Genomic DNA, 22,632 nt, shown 5'->3' with positions numbered 1-22,632 from the left:
TTCTGCGCCGATTAGATCTCTTGATAATTCTTTCCAAAATTCCAATAAAATTTCATAAGTTCTAGTGTAATGAAGAATACAGATTTTCCAAAGTTAACATTGTGGTATAAGATATATTATTTCTTGAGCTTTCAAATAAGTTAGTAAGTCAGAGCGGTTCTTGTCCAAAATTTCCCCTATATTCAAAAACAAAAATAAATAAAAATCTATATGATGTACGTATTCATAATGAAACAAAAATATCATTCCAAAAATCGTATAAACTGATCAAATAGTTTAATTTTTTTTAATAAGAAAAGCAAATTTTAAGCGTAATCAAAGAGCGACTCTCTTATCCGCCATTTTGAAACTCTAAAAACAAAGGTGATATACACTCTGTTCCGTCTGCCTGCTTCCCACCTGACTGCAACTTGGATGTCTTCAAGTCCAACGTTAACAAATTCCTAATGAACCACCCCCTTAAGTAAACACTTCATCAAATCTCCACACTAACGTACTGTACTTGCAATAACCCTTATCCCTGAGTGGCTTCCGGGCCTTGATAAGTGGTGACCACCGTGTAAAAAAAAAAAAAATCCAAAATTTAAGGCCACTTAAAAATCTTTAAAAAGAAACACTTTTTTTTTAAGGATAGATTTTAAACTCTTCTGACTTAAGGTTACTAATACTACAATCTAAAGGGTTATGGAAACAAAAAGGTACATTCCAAAAATTTTATTTAAAAATTTGCATTTTTATTAAATTAAGCTTTTTACACATGATCAAAATTATAAGACCAAGGGTATAAATTGTTAGATTTATGGTAATTCTAATGATTTTAGTTCAGTTAGAGATTAGCAATCACTGTGTAATGGTGTTACCATGCCTAAAGCAAGAAAACTAATTGAAGTTGAGTGCTCTCGAATTCTAGGATTCCATAAGCAAGGTTTGTCACAGCAAGCGATAGCAGCTAAGGTAAATCGCAGTAAAACTGTTATTTGCAACTTTCTAAAGAACACTGAGATTTATGGAAAAGCAACATTCTTCTTTGGTAGGCCCTACAAAATTTCTCCTGCATTGAGTAGGAGAATCAGACGGGTTGTTATGAATGACAAAGGATTTTCTTCTAGTCAAATTAAGGCAGTTACAGATGCTGACTGCAGTCTAATAACCATCAGACAAGACTTACAATCAAAAGGCATGGTAAATAAAAAGCGTAAACAAATTCCTCAATTGCTTCGTCACAAAGTGGACCGTTTAAGATTTGGTGGTGAATACCAAACCTGGGACATTGAGAAGTGGAAGAAAGTCCTGTTTTCTGATGAGAAAAAATTCAATTTAGATGGACCTGATCGCTTCCAGTGATATTGGCATGACAAAAACATGCCCCTTGAAATTTTTTCCACACATCATAGTGGTGGAGGCTCCGTAATGGTATGAGGTGCCTTTTCTTACAGAGGGACAATGGAGCTCCAGGTAGTGCAGGGTGGTCAAACAGCAGCTGGTTATGTTAGCATGCTACAAAAAGCATCTTTGATGATGGAGAGTCATCGTTTGTGTGGGTATGGATGGTTATTCCAACAGGATAATGCTGCAATCCACACTGCAAGACGGACCTTGAGCTTTCTACAAGAAAATGAAGTCCATCTCTTGGGACATCCTGCATGCTCACCGGACCTGAATCTAATTGAAAATGTTTGGGGATGGATGACAAGAGAGGTTTATCGAAATGGCAAACAATATTCAACAAAAAATGAACTTCGTGAAGCCATCTTAAGAAACTGGAGCAGGATCCCCCGCACCTTAATGGACACCCTTATTTCTAGCATGCCCCAAAGACTTTTTGAAGTCATCAAAAGCAGTGGAGGTAGAACTCATTAAGTTTGATTGTTGAATGTTTTCATACACTTTTCATACACTTTTTGTACAATTTAATAGAATTTTTGTCTTTGTTCTTATAATTTGGATCATTTATTTTATTTACATTTTTATTAAATTAGACTTTTTTGTCTAAAAAATGTAAATTTTCAAAATAAAGCTTTGGAATATAGCTTTTTGTTTTAGATTAAGTTGGAAGAGTTTAAAATCTATCCTTAAAAAAAGTGTTTTTTTTTTTAAAGATTTTTAAGTGGTCTTAAATTTTTGATCAGCAGTGTATCATCAATGATTCAAACTTGCAATATTTTTATGTTTATGTTATCTAATACTCATTCAATATGGAACTAATGAATGCTCTAAATTTTTGCCTTCAGGCACTTTGATTAACTGCTCAGAGTTTTTTCAAGGATTAACAGATTTCTTTTTCAAACTCTTTTACAATGATTTTGTTAAAATTCAATATGGCTTCCTTCCTTGCTCTTTTTGAAAAATACATAGAAACTACCGCTTTCCATACATAGCAATATGACAGACTTTCAGACTGTTGACCACTAACAATACACAGTTTTATTAGTTTCTTTTAAAGAGATACTACAAAATTGTTTTCAATGAATATGTCACTTTTTACACTGGCCAGAGTTCAACACCAGTAAATAAATAAAGAAGTCGCTTTTAACTGGCTGGTAGCTAGTTTTACACTTGCATATAATGTAAACACCTTTGACCCACATACAAAACATGAAACAAAATTAAGCCAGGTTTCAGCATATTTTCATCTTTTTTCTGACCTACACATCTTATTCTTCTAGGCAAAATTCCTCAACAATTTCATATATGATGTTTAAAGGACTCAAAATAGATTAAATAAAAGGGTTTTCAGACGCATAACTTTCTTTTCCATGTTAAATGTTTCAAAATTTATTTCAATTTTTCATCAAAACATTGCATCAAAACATATAAAAAAATGGTCAAAACAGATTATGTAAATAGATTGTTATAAGTACTGAACACATACTTATAGGCAAGGTGTTAAGATTGATTGATTACAGCAACAGATTGCACAGGTTTTCGCATTCATAAAAGGAACATATTAACAAAGATTTTGAAAAATCAAATGTAAAAACTAATTTTTTTTTTCAAGAAAATATAGTTTAACAAATTGTACGCGAATAAACATTTATTTGAAAAAAAAAACAAACAATAAATTTATCTATTATATTATTTGCAAAAAAAAAGAATTATTGAATGTATTTATGTATCATAAAAAAAAATTACATTCATATAAGTAAATAAATGTAAATATTACATTTAAAGTCAATACTAAAAAGAAACAAGTCAGAACTGTTAAAAACTGAGATAAGAATTTGTCTATCAGCATCTACTTCCACTTTAAGTTAATGCAGATTCCAATCTGTTAAAATGCTGGATTATCTTCATGTTTTTATCAGTTAACAAATGGGTACTTATGCAGAATACCGACTATGCTGAAATAATAATATTCTTATTTAGAAAATCAGTCTTAACACGGGAGGCACGTAACAATTTAATAAACAATAACTACTATATACAGTTTACGTATTCAGCATAAGTACAAAAACATGTTGCGATATAATATCTACACCAATGCAGCAAATCAGTATTAAGCGGAACAAAAAAAAGCATGCCTTTTGCTTTACACGGGATTGGAACATAATACATCATCATGGCCGCTATTTACTGACACAACGACAGTGACAGAAAGTTGTTTAAGCAGGCAGTGTCCACAAGTAATTGCCTCAATACAGCAATAACTACCAGTGCCCTCAAATGCCTGCTAGTGTCATCAAGTGAGAGTAATCACCTTAAAAGACCACTATACCCCAGTTACCACCAATAACAGTCATAACCGCCACTGGATGATATTGCCGTCACTGAATGATAGTGCCCAACAATTGAAGACAGGCGATTATATTTTGGAATCGTTCAAACTGGTCATGACTGACAATGACCAATTGTTGCAGAGGTAACCTGTGTCCACTGAATGTCATAAAACGCCTCAAAACACTAGTGATCATGAGTGAAAGCCAATTTCATTTTGGAGCAGTCAAATTTAGGCCAATATTGGTCATGGCTACCAGTTGTCAATAGTGACTGTCATGAACCTACAGTAACTGCCCTAGAAACAATAATTGCCAGTAGATACTAATGCCAACAATGACAGCCACTGGATTCCATTAGTTGCCACTGCATGACAGTGGAAGATGATTTCATTTTGGCTACTGCAACTAGTAAATGGCATAACAATGAATCATTAGGAATGTATTGCCACTGTAAGCAAAGCAGCTCCTATACAAATTATTTTTAAAAGTAGTAATAATACTTGTATACATATAGTTTCAATAGCATACAACTTGATAAAATCTAAAAAGATATAATGAACTCACCATAAAAGCTACTTGATACGATAAAGGAAATATTGCTGAGGTTTCATGTACACAGGCTTCTGCTTCATAACTTCTGTCTAAACTCAAATAAAGCTCAGCTGTAAAAGAGAAACAATGTAGTTAGTTGCTTGGAAATTATTTTTAAAAAAATGGCAAAAATATATTTATAAAGAAGGAAAAATGTAATTTATTTTTAATATTTTACAAATATACATTTTTATGGATTACTTGATCAAGAGAAAATGTAAAGTTTTTTAAAAGTGAAGTTGGGCAAGCATAATTCCAGATTCATTATCAGAATAGAAAGTACTGCAAACAAGATTTTTGATTTCATGTTAATCAACCTTTGAGTTTGAGATCAGTTGTTGAATATCAAAACAACAGGCTCAATGTTTTTTAATTAACCAAGCTCTAGTCCATCACCTTACAGATGCGAAACTTCTGACAGACCAACAATATGGATTTAGGCGAGCCCGTTCCACAGAAGATATCCTAATTGTAATCTCTGAACATAAATACCATTCACTGGACAGAGCGGGGGGGGGGGGGGGGGGCTAGAGCAGTAGCTCTAGATATATCTAAGGCTTTTGACAGGGTATGGCATGAAGGTCTTTTCAGGAAAATCAGATCATTTTTTTTTTTGTTACATAGGCATAACCACTTATCAAGGCCCAGAGACCACTCGAGGATAAGGGTTAAGAGTGTACAGTAGTCAATTGGACAATATAGTAATCATTAGTAATGGAAATTCGGTAAATTTGTTAACTTAAATGGAACGGCTCATCAAGAACTTGTTTACGTTGGACTTGAAGACAACCATATTGTAGTCACCTGGAAAGCAGAAAAACAGAAGGCAATTCCACAGACGTGCAGTTCTAAGAAAGAAACTTTGTTCATGGAATCTACGTTTAAGTTTAGGCACAGATAAAGAGTGGGGGGAATTATTGATAGTGTTTTCCGCTAGACGAGTGTTTCTTGTGAAAGTCTGTTGAGGGGGACCATAGATTGAAGCTCAATCATATGGTATCAGTGGACGAATACTCAACATAATTAAATCCTTCCTAGATAAGAGAAAAATTCAAGTTGTCCTCGACAGTCGTACATCTAAACAATATGATAAATACGGGAGTGCCTCAGGGATCTATCCTTGGACCTTTACTATTCCTAACATTCATAAATGACCTCCCTAACAAAATTGTCTCTGAGATGGGTATATATGCTGATGACATCACGCTCTATAACAGGCACGACAGGAAAATAAATGAACACATATCTAAGGAAATGGCAGAAACACTAGAGGATGACCACCAATCTGTAGTAGAATGGGGACAAAAATGAGTGGTCACATTCAATGCTGCCAAAGCTAAACTTGTTTCTTTCAATAATTATAAGAAACCTTCTCTACCAACAATAGCAATGGCCAAAGACTCATTATCTGAAAGTACTTCTTTTAAACTCCTCGGCCTAACATTCACAGGAAACATGAGTTGAAACAATTAGATTGAGAGTATTGCCAGGACCGCTGCGAGGAAGGTGGGCTCTCTTTACCATGCTAGAAAGCTACTAATGCCCAAAGTATACTGTACCTCTATAAAGCCACCATTCACCCATGTATGGAGTATTGTTGTCATTTTGGGCTGGTGCATCTACTAGTCTCTCGCTCATAGACAAGGTTCAAAAGAGAGTCACCAACCTAATAGCTGAACTGTTAGCTAAGCTTCAGCCTCTGTCCCATCAATGAAATCTTGCATCCCTCTGTCTGTTCTACAAGTATTTTAATGGTGAATGCTCTGACGAACTGCAAGCACTTGTAATCCCTCAACGTGAATACCCCAACAAACCCGAAAAGCAACTAAATCCCAACCCTACACAGTAGAGATCCCTAGGTGTAAGAGAGCTTTCTACTCCAGTAGTTTTTTTCCAAGAACTACTAGACTTTTGAACTCCCTTCCAGGTCCCTGCTTCCCCAACTGTACTGACATGCAGAAGTTCAAGTGTAATGCGAACAGACATCTTGCTGCCCAACTCCCTACATGGTGCCCCTGTAGTTTATGTCCCTGATAGTAACCCTCTACATCAAACTGGCAATGTACCTTGTTTGGGGTGAAAATGTAAAAAAATAAAAATAAAAAATTTTTTAAAATGTACATGCGCTATTTTGATTCACTTAATGAATCATTGACACTGACTTTGGTAGCCAGATTCACACAGACAAGAAGTGAAACAATAAAAGTAGTTTTTTCAAGGACATAAAAACTATCTATTAAAATACTAGCAGTACTTACTCTGTGTTATCCGGGTGTAAAAGAAAAACATGACTGACTTATTTATGAAGAAACAGGTATTAATTTTGGTGACTTTAATTTCATAATCAAATTATATTTTGAAATAGGAATTTTAAAAAAGTTTGTTTTAGCATTTGATGTTAATCTATTAATAGTAAAGAACAAATAACAATATGTAATTAACGTGGGGGCGAGAAAAACATATACACTTACATACAAAGACAATTTTATTAATATGCATATTCATTTTTGAAGAAATTATGGTAAAAGAACGCTGTATAATAACACACTTTTAATGTTTCGATGAGTAAGAGAGAAATGTCCCCACTCTAGTAAATTTCTTAGACAGAATAAGCATTTAAAAAAAAATGAAATAAAATATTTCTCTGCCAATAACATAGTAGTAGGAAATAATTAAAAATAGGCTAATCCAAATCAAGTAGTGATTTGTTAAATGGATTGTAATTTGGGGCTGACTTTGAAAATCCAACAAAATAACTTGATATGTTAGCTGATGGAGTTGTTTTAATGTTGAACATTAAATATAAATTCCTGCCTTTTTTTTACTTGATTAGAAAAATGGAACTTAATATTGCCAATTGAAGGGAAGTTAACACTGTTCCTTACATCTTTTATAAAATCATTTTAAAATAAATACAGCTAAATCATATGACACATAAATTCACCCTCTACATCACCATGCCTTTTTCAAAATTGTTACAGAAATAGTGAAGATAAATAGGTCATAATTATTTATCTTTGCAGTATTAAGAGAGAGAGAGAGAGAGAGAGAGAGAGAGAGAGAGAAATAGCTTAAGTGTGAAGTAGCAATTAAATTAATTTTGTTTTTCGTCATCAATTAGTTTCGTTTCAATAACTTCAAGTAGTGAATAGGAACTAGATGTTAGAAACGTGAAATCAACCATTCACTAAAAATATTTTTAAATTCTTTTTAAAACAAGCTGACAAAACAAATTCAATTCAAATACAGATCCTTTATGAGAATAGATTTTATGAATTTCAATTAATCAAAGAATTTATATCGAAATTCTAATGATAGAACTCCACTGATGAATCTTAGTTGAAAGATATTCTTAGGAAACAAATTTATTTAAAACAATGCAGCTTTTATTGCATATTAGTCGTCATTAATAGCATTGGACTCATACTCCTATGAAAACATTTTTTTTTAATTTCTATTAGAGTATTTATAACTTCTAAATCACAAGTTATAAACAGGGCTGTGACAGCAGAATATTCTTTTCATTATTTTGACTCTTGAATATATATATATCCGTTAATATCTTATATGTTTTTTATATAGACTGATGTGGTTCTCGGTTGATTAATTGTGTCTAACTGCATTGGATATATACTCGAGAATGAAAAGAATATGCTGTTGTCACATCCCTAGTTATAAATGAAATAAAATAAATTTATAGAGGTCCAGTGCAAACGCAAACTCCCACAATATCATTGTAAACGTTCCTATTGTATTATTCCTTATAAGATTTTCTTTAGGAAAAGTTGTGTCTGGTTTTAAGATAGGCCTCTAAGACTAAAACAGCAGAAGGGGGGGGGGGCTAAGTGGTTAATGACACCCACTGACAACCTGGGTGTGCCAAGTTCAAATCTAGTTTGTTCCACATAAACACTTTCACATAGGGATGTTGGAAAGCTTTGAATGGTCCCTATCATAAGTATGTAATGTTTTTCTAGAAAAAATTCTAACTAGAAAAATATCAGGGAAACAAATGCCAACAATAATCATCTGATTCATATGAAATGAATGAATGAAACTCATCAGCAGCAATTACAACAGAACAAAGCAGTCACAATTTCTAATATTTGAGTGCACAAAGTATTAACAATAAAGTTCACAAAAGACCTAAAACATCAAAATGGTGATAGTTGCATGCTACCATAGTCTAGCAAAGAGGCAGGTGATAAAGCGACACTCATAATAGTATCATATAATAAGTAAAATTTCATATTAAAAAAAAATGCAAAAAAAACGAACATGTAATTCTTATGTCAATTAAGCATGAATTCTGAGAAGCAGAAAATTAGATTGAACGGTTCTGCACTACAAGATCCATTTTGACTAGCTAAAGGTTAGTAAGACACTTCGATAACATTTTAAAACTATTTAACCGCATTTCGAAGTGGTGTCAAATAAGTGCACTTTTTGCATTAAAACTTTTTAGATGGTCGCATAGAAATCTGCACTTGTTACTTTTGACCAAGTCAAACGATTTAAGGGATGTTGAATTGTGGGTCTAAATGACTGGGTGTTCATTATGGTGAATTGATGCACAGGAACATGGCAGGTTGATACAGTTTTGATACTGCCATTTACAAATAATTTACTCGTGTTGCGGTCCGTAAGAAAGACACATAGTAATTAGTAGAAACAAAATATATTGAACATAAAAGCAATTACAACAAATAAAGAGTGTGGTTATACGATAGCCCAACTGCCAAGTGCGCATGACTTGTGCTTAACCTGGGTACTAACACCGAGAGACATATTGTCCAGGTCTTATAAATAAAAAAAGTTCATTATTATCTGTAGGGTGGACACACCACAACAACTTGCATGCAGACTTAGAAGGAATCTGATTACAATGCAAATTTTTCTCGCTTTTAAATTAATCCAGGTTTGGTTTAGTTTGTGGCATATCAATCATCTGTGGATTTTTTAATGCCGAATAAAGTTAACAAATATAATTCTATAGATAAAGTAAAGGTACTCTTAGATAATCTGAATGCATTGATCGTAGAAGGAAATTTCACAGTGAATGTGAGAATATTACTCTTAGAAGGAAATTCTGCTGAGAGAGAAAACAATCACTCTCAGAAAACACCAAGAAAAACATTACTTCTTTGGCATTGGTAGTGTTCTTTGTTTTCAACATGATTGGTCCTCAACCAATACTTTGTAGTATCCATTTGTGGAGAAAAATACAAAATAAAAAAGGAAAAATAGGGTTTTGATTTTTTGTTTTTTTTTACTTTAATCTTCCTTTTGAGGATTCTTTTTCATAAATCAGAAATATTAAAGCAATCGTTTCATTAAAAATTTTATGGACGTTCTCCTGAGAAGGGCACCTTGTATTTTAATAAAAAATATAAAATCCTTTTTTTATATAAAGAAGCATCAAATGTTGCTTTTTTATATACAAGGAACATTCCAAAAGTAATGCCCCCTACTTTTTATTCCACCCGAATGGATCAGAGGAGATTGCAAATTGCATTCTTATGATAATTGAACTTACGCACTCATGACCTGAAAGTTTCATCTCTCTATTGCAGATATTGACAGTGTGAGACTCTGCGAAAACAACCCTTGTCATGGACGTGCATCAGAAGCAGAGATGTATCATTGAATTCCTGGCAAAAGTGCATAGAGAATAGTGATGACTATGTAGAAAAATAAATTCTGGAGCACAAAATGTGGCTCATTTTAATGGTACCTCTTCCATTTTTGTAGCTCTTCAGCTTTTTGAGATGAAAATAGGCGGGTTTACTTTTGGAATGACCCTCATATATTATGATTGATATTAGCACAATATAAAAATAAAAACAAATTCTTCTTTTGTTTGTTTTTTCTTAATTAGAGAGATGGCCATTCTCCAGAGTATAACACTGAACAACTCACCTAAGTGTAACCATATTTGTGCCTGTAACATCCAAATCTGTTGTGATCCATGTTTTGGTAAGTAAGTGCTGTTCATCGACGATGCCACTTCGGAAAGAGCATGCTCCACACGAGATGCTGCGATTGATTCAGCACGGATTGAACCTATAAATACAAACAGTAAAATCATTAAACGATGAAAAGACAAGTGAATAAATTAAAGCAGTAATGGCACGGATCCTTAGTCAAAAGTCCGAATTAAAAGTTGACAAAAAACTTTTTTTAATAAATAAATAAACAATAAAAATTAAGGAGTTTAATATCTAGAAATCTAATTGTGGAAACCAACAAGAAAGAATAAATGAAATACTTGGACACAACTCACAATGTCGTATCATCACTTAGTTGCCATTATTTGCACGTCCATTCAGAAAAGGTAAAAATACCACCATTGGTGATAAATTTGATTCTGTCTATCATAGAGACTTGCGACCTGGCCTATATTGTACCCAATGATTTTTTTATTATTATATTATTATAATTATACTATAATAATAATTATTATTACATCCAGACTTGTGTGTGGTTAGTGATAATTAATTGATTAAGGGCATGCATGTATTTTTTGTTTTTTCATATCAAATCTTATTGGACAATGCCCATATATGGGTCCCCACTAGTAAATAATAAAATGAGATGACAAAAAAAAATCTCAAAAAAGAGGTCATCATTAAATATATCTGCCGTTTGAATAGCAACTATTTATAGTCAATTCTTCTTGCTTTTTTTTTTTTTTTTTTTTTTTTTAAACCTTCAATAAAAGCAGACCTTGCAGTGTGGGAAAAACAAAACAAGAGTGCTTAATCTACAAGATTTCTGAACAGATTGTAAACATTTATAAAGCATCAGTCTTTTGGGATTTTATTTATTTATTTATTTAATTTTATTATTATTATTATTATTATTATCATAATAGTTTTGGATTTTTTAGATGAGGATTGATAATTTGGATTATTTGAATTATTCGAACTACTGTTCTCATCTTCAATGATATTTTCACAATCTTTCGACAGATGTAACAAGCAAGGACTCGTAATGTAATGGATAAAGTATTAAATGAAATTCAGTTCTAAATGACAATGGATATAACTGCTGAGTAACAATCAGTTCTAAGTGATAGTTTCTGGGGATTGAAGGTTCAATTCTCAGTACAGAGTGATAGTAAGGATACAATTACAAATTACTTGCCATCCAGCTATATTGCATCCCTGTGTTTGTTTTACAAATACTTTAATGGAATGTGCTTCAAAGAATTTACTGCACTGGTGCCCCTCAACATAAATACCCCCGACCAACCCGTCAACAAAATCTTACCCCTTCACTGTAGAGGTACTCAGATGCTTGAGAGCTTTCTACTTCAATAGCTTCTTTCTTCAAACTACTAGTCTTTGGAATTCCCTCCCTTCTTCCTTGACTGTACCAACATGCAGAAGCTTAAATGTAATGTAAGCAAACATCTTGCTGCACAACTCCCAAATTAGGATCCCCCTGTAGGTGTGGCCATTAATTAACAGCAACCCCTTACATATCAATAGAAATTGCTTTGTTTGGGGTGAAAAAGAAACAAAAAAAAAAAAAAAAAAGAAGATATCTATTTAGTCAAGATTTTTTTCTACAATTTCAATATTTTCAATAGTCACATTATAAATAAAAATAAAATGTTTTCTTTGTGATTTATGAATGTCCGGCATAAAAGCAGAGCCCATAATATTATTGCAAAACTCACCAATACAAAATTTATGACACCATTATATTTTTCGTGTAATTTTTATTCAAGAAATGTTGCGTTTGATCTTGGTATAGGGCTTTTGTTTCCAATTGTATCCCTGGACACCAGAGACATGATAAAATGTATAAATAACATTAAAAATGATTGAATATATTCCATGCATTTCAAAGATATTAATTCTTTATCTATCAATTTGTAATTAGATTGCTTGAACACACAAAAAAATGTTTTTCTAAATCTGTATAACAATGACTCTCTTGCTTTTTTCTTTTTATCACTTCCTTTTTCTCTTGCTATATCTCCCATGAAACCAAAACTCCTTTCTTTTGATCTTCTCTACCAATCTCCACTTCCTGTTAGTTAAGCTACTCTTCCCTACCTCTCTTTCTCTCTTCTGCTCTATAAAATGTAATGGTCTATATTGTTTTTGGTTCACAGAGATAGGAATCCCTAAAATCTGAGGATAAAAGTCCGCACATGAATTTCTTGGAAATTGATAGTGCATTGTGGAGAACATGCTCCAGTCTCTCCACCAGGCAAGTTATGACTGCATACAGATACAAAAGAGGCTATCTGATAAAGACATCATTCACAAAAATCATTTCAATATTTTCCTTTTCATAGATGAGTTATCCTACCAACGAGTGGGAGTCTGGTGTACTATTTCAAAGATAATAAATATATTTGGTGTACGTCTCTTTCTTTTGCGGGAATCAACCAACTTTGTTGAAGGAAAATTTCACAAGAAATTCAATGGATTTGTATTAACTTTGTATTCAGATCTTTTTACAAAAATATTGCAGGTCTGTGTTCACAGTGGACATCCATAAACAGCAAAAAGGATGTTTTATTGGTACTTATACAGAATAATGACCGTGCTAGTTTCAAAATTTTCTGAACAGTTTACATAAAATGCCAAAAGTTGTTAAATGAAAGTTTTGTGATTTGTTTTTGTTTGTTTTTTTTTTTGTTTTTTTTTTTGCATAAATGCTAGTCAATTTTTCAATGAAAAGTACATTATTTCTGTTATTATGAAGAAAATGAATTGAAAAATTAAAACAATATTTTCTGTTGTTACAAAGAAAATACAATGAATAATTACAAATCAAGGAAACAAAAATCATTGCATTAATGAATAAATATTTATATTTTTAATAATAAACCATTGATAGCAAACAAAAAATTTTTTTTTTAATTTTTTACAATTATTTTTACAATTTTTTTTTCTTTTTTATGATTTTTTATTTTGGTTCAAACCAAGGTAAACATTTAGTTTATTATTTAATAACAGATAATTTTTCTATATTCGCTTGTAGTAAATCATATTTTAAGTGTTTTCATTGGCTAGTTTTAAGTGGATTCCTTTAAGAAACATTTTTCAAATCATGACATATTTTAACTATTTCTGTAATGTAGAAAATAGATACAGCTAAAACAAATCATGATTATAATATAGTCGAAAACAATAATCTATAAATATACTAATTTTTTAATTTGAAATCGGTCATCGCTGGCCAGTGTCATATGCTGCCTAAGATTCTTTTTGGTTTATGTAGTTAATAGCATTGCCATTTGCTAATTCCCTCAGTGGTTCTATTGGTTAGTATGCTGCATTTATAGATGGTGGCTGTGAGTTTGAACCTCATTTGAAGCATAAGTATTTTTACTCTGATTTTGTCCCAAAATGAACTTGAATATTTCAAATATTAAGCAGATTATTTAGTTTTATTATTTTTTCCGTAATTCGCATTCACAGAAATTACGACCCTGGATAACCATAGTATCATCATCATCAGGGAGGTGATGGTGGCTAAGTGGTTACTAATACAGACTGACAACCTGAGTGTGCCAAGTTCGAATCCAGTATGTTTAATAAAAACACTTTTACTTAGGATGTTGGCAACCTTCATGTTTTCTCTCTTGTAAGTACCTGATGTCTTTCTAGAAAGAATTCTAATTAGAAAGATATCAGGGGAACGAATTCCAACAATAATTATTTAATTCATCAAAATAAATGAATGATGCTCAACAACAGTCATCATCAGTTTAAAGTCCATTTTACATGTGTTGGGCAGCTTTTAGAAAATTGACTTCCAAACTTATTTCTTCTCAGGTTTCCTTGGAAATCATTTCTTTAATTAAAGCAAGATTTTTATAGACCAAATGTTTTTCCTGCTGCTAACCCAGTGAGGTGATTAGGAGCCTCAGGTAACATCAGTATCCCTATTATTTACAAAAAAAAAAAGTGAAATGTATAAGAATTGTGACATAGATAGTAACATAATTTTTGTTATAGGCAGACACACAATGTCCATTATAATAAGATATATGAATGGTTATTTCATTTTTACTTACTATGAATTTAGACACAATTTCTGTTGTACGAAGTTAGCGTCATTCAATGTTTCAGAAGACTCTTTGTAATATTTCTAAAATGGAAGCGAGTTGAGTAAGATATGATTAATGGACAAAAGTGTTTTGTTTGTGATGAGGAGGCGTTGTTAATGAAAATAGAAAATATGTAGGCAAGAGAAATTGGGTGGAGCATTTAGAGAAATAGATATCAACAAGATAAACAGCAAATGAAAAGAAAAAACAGCGTAAAAGCATAGATCTATATAGGCTTTTTTTTTTTTTCACAATGAAGTCTTTAACACTTTATTCTCTTTAAGGTGTTACCTATATTTAGTATGAGCAGGAGTACTCATTCCAGTTCATAATGCTGATACCCTAAAATTTTGGACAGTTTGGCCTATCTCGAGTGCTGGTAGTAGTAGTAATAGTCCCTATTTATTTTCCTCCTCATGAGGGCAGATTTGTACACAAGGTCGGTTATTTTAATGCGGGGAACATCCTGTTCCCTAGAAAGAGGCACTTTGGGTTGAGACAAAAATTAAAATCGTCTCAGCCTAAGAGAGGATTTCTCCCTTGACTGATTGAGAATAAAAAAAAAAAGGTCAGCACAAGATTATAGATTAAAATAAGAGACACTTCAAATTACTTAACTATCAAAAAAAAAAAAAAAAAAAAAAAAAAAAAAAAAAAAAAAAGGCGATAGTGAAGTCTTCACCATTTGATTCTCTTTAAACTTCAAGGTGTTACCCATTCACAAGAGAACAGCTTATAAAACTGAAACTTTAAAAGTAATCACAAAAATTTCGCCCGTTTGTTCTCTGGTCTTCAGGTTGTGCTAGTCCCTTTCTCAGTCTAAAAAGTTCTTATATCTAATGTTTATCTGCCGCTTTCCTTATAATGTCAATGGAAACAAATTACTTGAACTGTCCTCCATAGCAGAATACTAGACTGTCACCAATTATACCAGCAAGGTTGGTACGTATTCATACATCTACATAGATTGTTTGCCTACAGCATTTGCTATTCCTAAAACATATGACCAGATTCAACCTTACCTAACTTCGGTGATCTTATGAGGAATTGGGGGGGGGGGGGGAGAACAATGTGTTAGTGTAATTTTAGTTCCATCATCACGTACTTTATGTTGAATGGAATTCTGAACTTTGTTCTTTTATTGAACCTTCGCAAAGAATATATTGTTCACATTCCATTCTACAGGCACTGGAATAATCTTTCAGTTAACTTGTTAAATCATTTTAATGCCTTTGCTGCAGATTGAACTCTGAACATCCAGCAACAAAATTTGATTACGAGATTTATATTTACTTATTTATATTCTGCAGTTACTTTTTAAAAATCTCCTGCTTTTAAATGTAATAAAAAAATGAAATAATCAAGCACCCCCACCTAGCCCAACAAGCAGCAAAATCCCACGTCTTCATTGCCGAGGTGCCTCAATGCCAGAGAGCCTTTTACTGTGAAAGTTTTTTCTCTTGAATTGCTAGACTTTGGAATTTTCTCCCTGTATCCTGCTTCCCAGACTGTACTAACATGCAGAAATATAAATGTAATATAGACAGACATCTTCCTGCTCAATTTTCTACTTAGAGTGTCCCTATGGGTTTGGTCCTTAACGTCTCAATGACAATTTGTCTTGTTTGGAGTGAATATGAGCAAAAAGACAATTATCAAATGAATAAAATTAAATTAGAAATACTTTTTTAATTTTCACTGTTACAGAATTTGCGTTTATTTTGTTTGTGTCTTTTGAAGTTTATTCACTTAAGGATTTCATTTTTTTTTTTTTTTTTGGATACAACAACAACAAAGAGGGTCTCCATTATTTTCATAAAAATTGGAACTATTTGCAAATTTTTCACCGTTACAGAATCGCATTTCTGTTGCTCGTGTTTTTTTGTTTTTCAAAATAAATGAAAAAAGAAACAAAAACAACAGTATTATATTTTCAAAACGGACTGATTACAGAAGTGCATACGTTTTTCAGTTTAAAAAAAATGAGGATGAGGCGGAAAATTACAAAGTAAAGGAGAAGAGCGATTCAAACTCAAAGGTTTTTTTTACTCAACTCCACGTTATAATTTAAGAAAAGTAGAAAGTGGGTCTTGGGTTTACTTTCAGAAGCCACGTAACTGTCACTTTTCTTATTTTATCGTTTAGTCCTCACATTCGATGTGTCTGACAAAGAGGGAAGAATTGCTTTTTTCTGGGTCAGAATCTATTCAATCTTATTGGTGGCAAGTTTTTGACCTTGAAGTACTATTTTTTTTTAGTTCCTTACATCAAGTGGCTTCATGCCTTATCTGGAGTGATTTCCATAAAGAAAATTATAAAACAACAAATTTGAACTCTGTTTATTCACAAAGTAAAAACCAAATACAATTTAAAAAATTAAAATCTTTAAATGAGAGATTCATAAAAATTACTTTCTATTCAGAATACAATTTCCATTTTAGATATCATTTTCACAACAGTGCTCAATATTTTAACATTTCATCCATAAAATAGAACAAAATAACAGCAAAATCAATAACAATTAAATGTTCATTATTACATCAGATATTTTGTGATCTCTGATAAAACTCATGTTAAAAAAATTAAATTTTTACTGTTTAATTAAAAACATGAAATAAACTTATCACTATACATTTACAGAAACTTTCATACATAAGCCAGCATATTATTACCTCCATCAAGATAAATAGTCATGTTCGCAGTCTGTTTGTGTAAAGCCTAGCATCCACATCACTTGACCAATCATCACCAAACTTGGGCGAAATATCAGTCATGGTCTTAGAACGGATTGAATTTTGGGATATATAGGTCAACAAAAATAAGTCACATTTGTGGAAATAACTTTGTTTCTGTTCAGCATAGAGACTCTCTACTTCGCCCATATTGTAGCCAATGAATTTATGTTTTTATATGACCTTGAAAGGTTTTGGTCCTGATCGAAATTTCAATGGAATTTCAACTTCCGGTTTTCTCAAATTTGATCTATAGATATAATGCCCTTTGATAACAGTAACCATTATGAAAAATTGCAGCCTGATCAATAGTTTTTGAGTTATCATAATTTCCATTGCATAACTTTAGCAATATTTCATACAATATGAAGATGCAATCACAACTTTGGTCCATTCTTACAGAATTCCGTTTCTGAATTTTTGAGATGAAGATTGGTTATTCATATTATTTGGTTTCTTCGGACTACTATTTTCATGTTGAGTGTTATTTTCACAACGTTTTGGTTGATGCAACCTCAAACCTTTTTTGGCTTTATCTTGTCAAACTTGGAAATCCTTCTGCTGAACTCAGGAATCTGCACAGAATTTGGAACGGAACCCTTTATTTAATCCATGATGGGAGCATGCTCTCATTCCATCGGCTATGGTTAGGTAGAAGTCGTAAGTAATTTGCAATTGTACTTTGAGTGTCACCCGCACTGAAGATTGAACCTTCAATCTCCTGAAGAGTGTAACTTTACAACTGAATTTTTTCAAGTACTTTATCCACTAAGCGACAGGTTCTTGACTGATGAAATGAAAGCATGCTACCTTCATGAATTAAATAAAGGGTTTCATTTGAAATTTCGTGCAGATTCTGCGAATTCAACAGAAAGATTCCCAGAGTTTGATAGAAAGATTCCCAAGTTCGACAAGATACATCTGAAGAAAGTCAGAGGTTATATCAATTGAAATGTGAAAATAACACTCAAACTGAGAACAGTAGTTCAAAGAAGCCAAATAATACATCCTTACAGAAATATAGAAATACTATGTTACAGAAAGTTCACATCTGATACTGTGGCTATGACCATCATCATGTTGAGTCATAACTCTATTCATAGTCTTCATAGAAGAGTCCATCTATTTCTAAAATAGGGTAGATCAGCATCTCACCATAACAGTACAATAAAATGTCGGCCAGAAATATTTTGTTATGATCAGGAATCAAAGACTTGGTACAAACTCCACATTTCTCAAAGATTGCCCTGCTCAGGCTGCCTGAAGATATTGGCTTCCTAACTTAAATGCAACAATGATATGGTTTTAGTTTTTCCTTTCCCTTTGTAAAACACAATCATGTTCTGCAAAAATAAAACCAAAACAATAAATTTTCATCTACAAAACAGCCAAATTAAACACTATGAATAGATATTTGAAGGTTGAAGAACTTGAAACATAAAAACTTTCACACAAATTACTGGATTTAGCATTAAATAATCCATAAAGGGTTTATATGCCATACATTAAAACAAACCAACCATCACAAATCAGGATGTCACCACGGAAGTTAGTTCAAGAGATTAAACTATTACTGCTAGCGACAACTATATATAACTACTTCATTTAATCACATAAATATACGAAAGTATAATTTTATGCGTAAACTAAGTATTTACTACAACAGTGCTCAATACATAGGTAGAGCTAGGTAGTATATATATATATATATATATATATATATATATATATATATATATATATATATATGTCATCCACATACAGTACTGTTTCGCTGTTTCACAGCTCATCAGTGCAGCTAGACAAGCAACTACCTCAAGCCAGGATCAAAATCCTATCGCCCAAACAGTCGGAGCTTCTAACCATTGCGTTATATGGTTGGTTGTTGCTATGCAGGCAGTGAATTAACAATGTTTTGACATTGTCCAAATACCTAAGCTCAATTTGTTTACACAAAGAGCATAGCTTCATACACTAATAGTAATTTTTATATCACTTATATATATATATATAAATAAATATATATATATGTAAGCATAGACAATATTAATTAAACATTAAATGATAATTTAAATGAACTATTTTGTTATTCATCTATCAAAACCTCACCAAAATAAAAACTGATCAAACTAATGAATATGCTCTTTAGTCCAAATTGAATAAAAGATTAAAAAAAAAAAAAAAAAAAGAAAACCCTGTCCTCATAACAGAAAGAACAAAAAATAAATAAATAAAAGTAGTGCAATATTAATTCAGGGTCCCATGAAGAATAAAAGAATCTAACATACAAGTCTAAACGGGTACATGCATGTTTGTTTTTAATATCGTTTATCAAATGAAATAACAATGAAATCCACTTCTTATCTTGTCAACCATAAAAAAGAAAATGAACAAATTCTTTCTTTGATTTGTTCATTGTGATGACTAATGTTTGATTTTATGTGTCCATTTGATATGTGGGGTGTGGGTGGGGTCATGAAGAGAGCCGGCACTTTTCTTATGCCATTCATACCAATTGAGAATCCGTCTTTCACCATCAGTCTTACTGAGACTAGGTCATTGTGATGGTGGTGGCTCCTTTTTGTTCAGTTCTAGGGGGTCTACCTTCTCAGGCATCGCCTTCCCGTTTTGGGAAAGAGTTAACTGCCTGAATCACCCTCACTGGAAAATGCTGAAGGGGTTGCTGAAGCATTTTAAGGGATCAGAGTGCACCCTCTCTTGTGCTACACCTTCCTGCATTGAACGGGAGGTAAATACCTTGGGGAGCTGAAAGCAGTCATACTCATCACAATGGTATTACATGTGTGAATGTGACAACCCCAACTTGTTTGATTTGCCCGTTTTACAAACGTTGACACTTTTGTGCTTATTTAATCATGAAAAACAATCTATTGTATATGATTAATTGTACACAAATTGTTAAGAAGTGGAGAGAGGTGTTTATACTTTTCCCAATGATATTAAAATATATATGAATGTTATAGACCTGGCTATATTTCAACTTGGCTTTTCTAATTCCATCATATGCAGCAGTACTCATTACATGACTCATGCTAGCCTTAGGTACACATTTTGCAATCCAACCAAATAAACTTCAGTCTTTGCCTGACTTGTCCAGCAAGATTCAGATGTGAATATCCAATAGTCTTTGCTTTATAGACGCTCAGTGATATGCACCAAATGTACACCTCTGTACTGCAAATATGCCTGAATACAGCAGATTTTGATGTGATGGACTTCTTCAGTTTAGAGATTATCTTTGAGATTACCTCATAGATTAAAAAATGTTCTTTTAGGGTTGGGGATATGGTTTATTGAGTATATTTTCAGAATAACATTCAAGATGAGAACAGTAGTCCAAATAATCCAAATTACCAATCCTCATCTAAAAAACTGCGGAACAATTGGCCTGAGATTTCCGGCCATCTGTGGTTAGAATAACAACTTGTGTTCAATGACTCATATAAAATAAATTATTAGGTAAAAGCAGAAAGATGAAATTTTCCATTAGAAGTTTAACTGGGTTTAGAATTGTGTATCAGGATAGAACAGTATAAGAAGTAGTTGGCAGTGACACATAGCTTATAAGATCTTTCTCTCGTATTCTGGACTGCAAAAGAGAGTGGTCAGGTTTCGGAGAGCTTCTCCCTCCTCCTATGAGAGATGGGTTGGGGGAGATATTATGTATGTATACTGGAGAAGAAAAATTAAAACCTTGAAAGTATTGTTAAACTCTAATAATTTTATGCCGTTTTAATTAGTTTTACAACTGCTGTTATTAGAGAGAAAGAGACGAATTCACCAAGTAAAAAAGCTGCAGATTGTGTTTCAGCATCTGATGATCAAAAGAAGATATACTGTAAAATAGACAAACCGAAGCCAAACATTGTTTCATAAGTCGACAATATCCCTATATGGAAATATGTCCTCAACTTTAGAGTAGTTTATGACATAAACATGACATAAAGGGAAGGAAAGAAGTCCTTCCAAATACATCTACCTTGTCTCGCAGACAGAATTCAAGAAAGATAACTTAAGCTTTCTTTTTTTACACTACATCATTTCCGGAAAGGGACTTGCTGTTTGCTGCGTTACTTACATTTGTTTACCTATATCTTATGTAATCTACTTATTTCATGTTAAATATTGTTACAAGAGATTAACATCAGCAGCAAAAGACATTCAATGAGAGATTTGTGTTTGCAGAACAAAGGACAAACATGAATGTGTTAACTTTCATAAAAAAAGGTGTGTAACTTCAAAAGAAGAAATGTTTGCGTGCTCAAATTTTAGCATCATCTATATTAAACAACAACAAAAAAAAACTCTTTGAGAAACAGGTTTTATTTTTCTTAATACAAATTCTAAAAGACAATTGTTTTAATATCTAATGTATGCACTTATTGTTATGTAATGGTATAATCTATATATATATATATATATATATATATATATAAAAGGCAAAATGTGTGTTAGTGTGCATTTTTTGTGTATGTCTGGCAAAGGCTTTCGGGTGGGGCATTTGGATGGGAGCACTGTTTCTTAAAACTTTTCATATGCTACCTAGATTATATCTCAGATTTACGAAACGAGGTCACGTGTATCTTTAATCTTTTACACATTATTTTCACAATATTTTTTGGTCTACGCGTGTTTCTTTGGCTTTTCCATGTAAAAAAGCAAAACTGTGAAAGCGAATTTGTGTTCTTGGCCTTTTGTGCTGAGACGTCCAGAAAGCAATAAGATTTGATCAATGCAGAGAAAACCCCTTATATCAGACAACTGCTATTCATTTGGACACTCCCCTTCTTATGGGGAGCTGGTTTTCCCCAATATCTTGGGGTGGGGGTGGGGGAAACAAACTGGCTTGCAGCCACAGTTAAGTTTCCTTATTGCGTGATGTTGACCTCATTAAATTCACGCATCTGTCACTTAACTTTATAATCGTTAAATTTAAATACTTTATACTTCCTCTCCCGTGGTGGCCGAGTGGGTAAGATGTCAGGTTTTTTCCCTTTCTTTTCTACCTTCACGTCAAGGCTTCAGGTGCAAGCCTACCTTCCTACCAAAACTTTTTTTTTATTTCTTTTACACCTCCAAAACACCCGGGAAATGCCGGGCACCCACACTAGTAATAAAAAAGACGCAGTATCACTCTGGGTGGGTTGAGCTGGTTTTTTCCAAAGAAGGAAGTTTCTAGGCAATATTAAATTCATAAACGGTTTTCAGTTGCATGTTTATTCCAGTCAGGGGAGAATACAATATTAAGTTTTGCAGGGAGGTGTTGACATCGTACGATATACGGCACGTAGTTTTCCAATATAGTCACCTATCTGGTACAAACCAGGCTCAACATTGCTTAACTTGTGATCGAACGAGAATTGGTGTTCGAATGTGATTATGTCATATGTAACAGATAAGAGTAATTAAAACCAACAGCCTTGTACCAGACTGGATTTAAAATAAGTCCTATTTACTTGCCTTCCTACGAGGACAAACCTAGCCATAAAGTTGGTTT

At 32.7% G+C, this 22,632-nt stretch overlaps 1 protein-coding gene across 1 annotated transcript in view; it reads right to left on the bottom strand.

The window, feature by feature from the left end:
* LOC145293874 (tetratricopeptide repeat protein 7B-like) overlaps positions 1 to 22,632 on the bottom strand; it is a 197,870-nt gene that overhangs the window by 71,429 nt on the left and 103,809 nt on the right. The window contains exons 16-17 of the mRNA XM_080140624.1: positions 10,227 to 10,370; positions 4,281 to 4,378 (exon numbers count right to left, since the gene is read on the bottom strand). Of these exons, the coding sequence (XP_079996750.1) occupies positions 4,281 to 4,378; positions 10,227 to 10,370 (242 nt within the window). The remainder of the gene's footprint in view (positions 1 to 4,280; positions 4,379 to 10,226; positions 10,371 to 22,632) is intronic.

This window comes from Euprymna scolopes, chromosome 15 (assembly GCF_053919585.1).
Source record: "Euprymna scolopes isolate OS-2025 chromosome 15, ASM5391958v1, whole genome shotgun sequence".
Lineage (NCBI taxonomy): Eukaryota > Metazoa > Mollusca > Cephalopoda > Sepiida > Sepiolidae > Euprymna > Euprymna scolopes.
The sequence above is the reverse complement of the archived record's forward strand: the minus strand, read 5'-3'. Positions and strand labels throughout refer to the sequence as shown.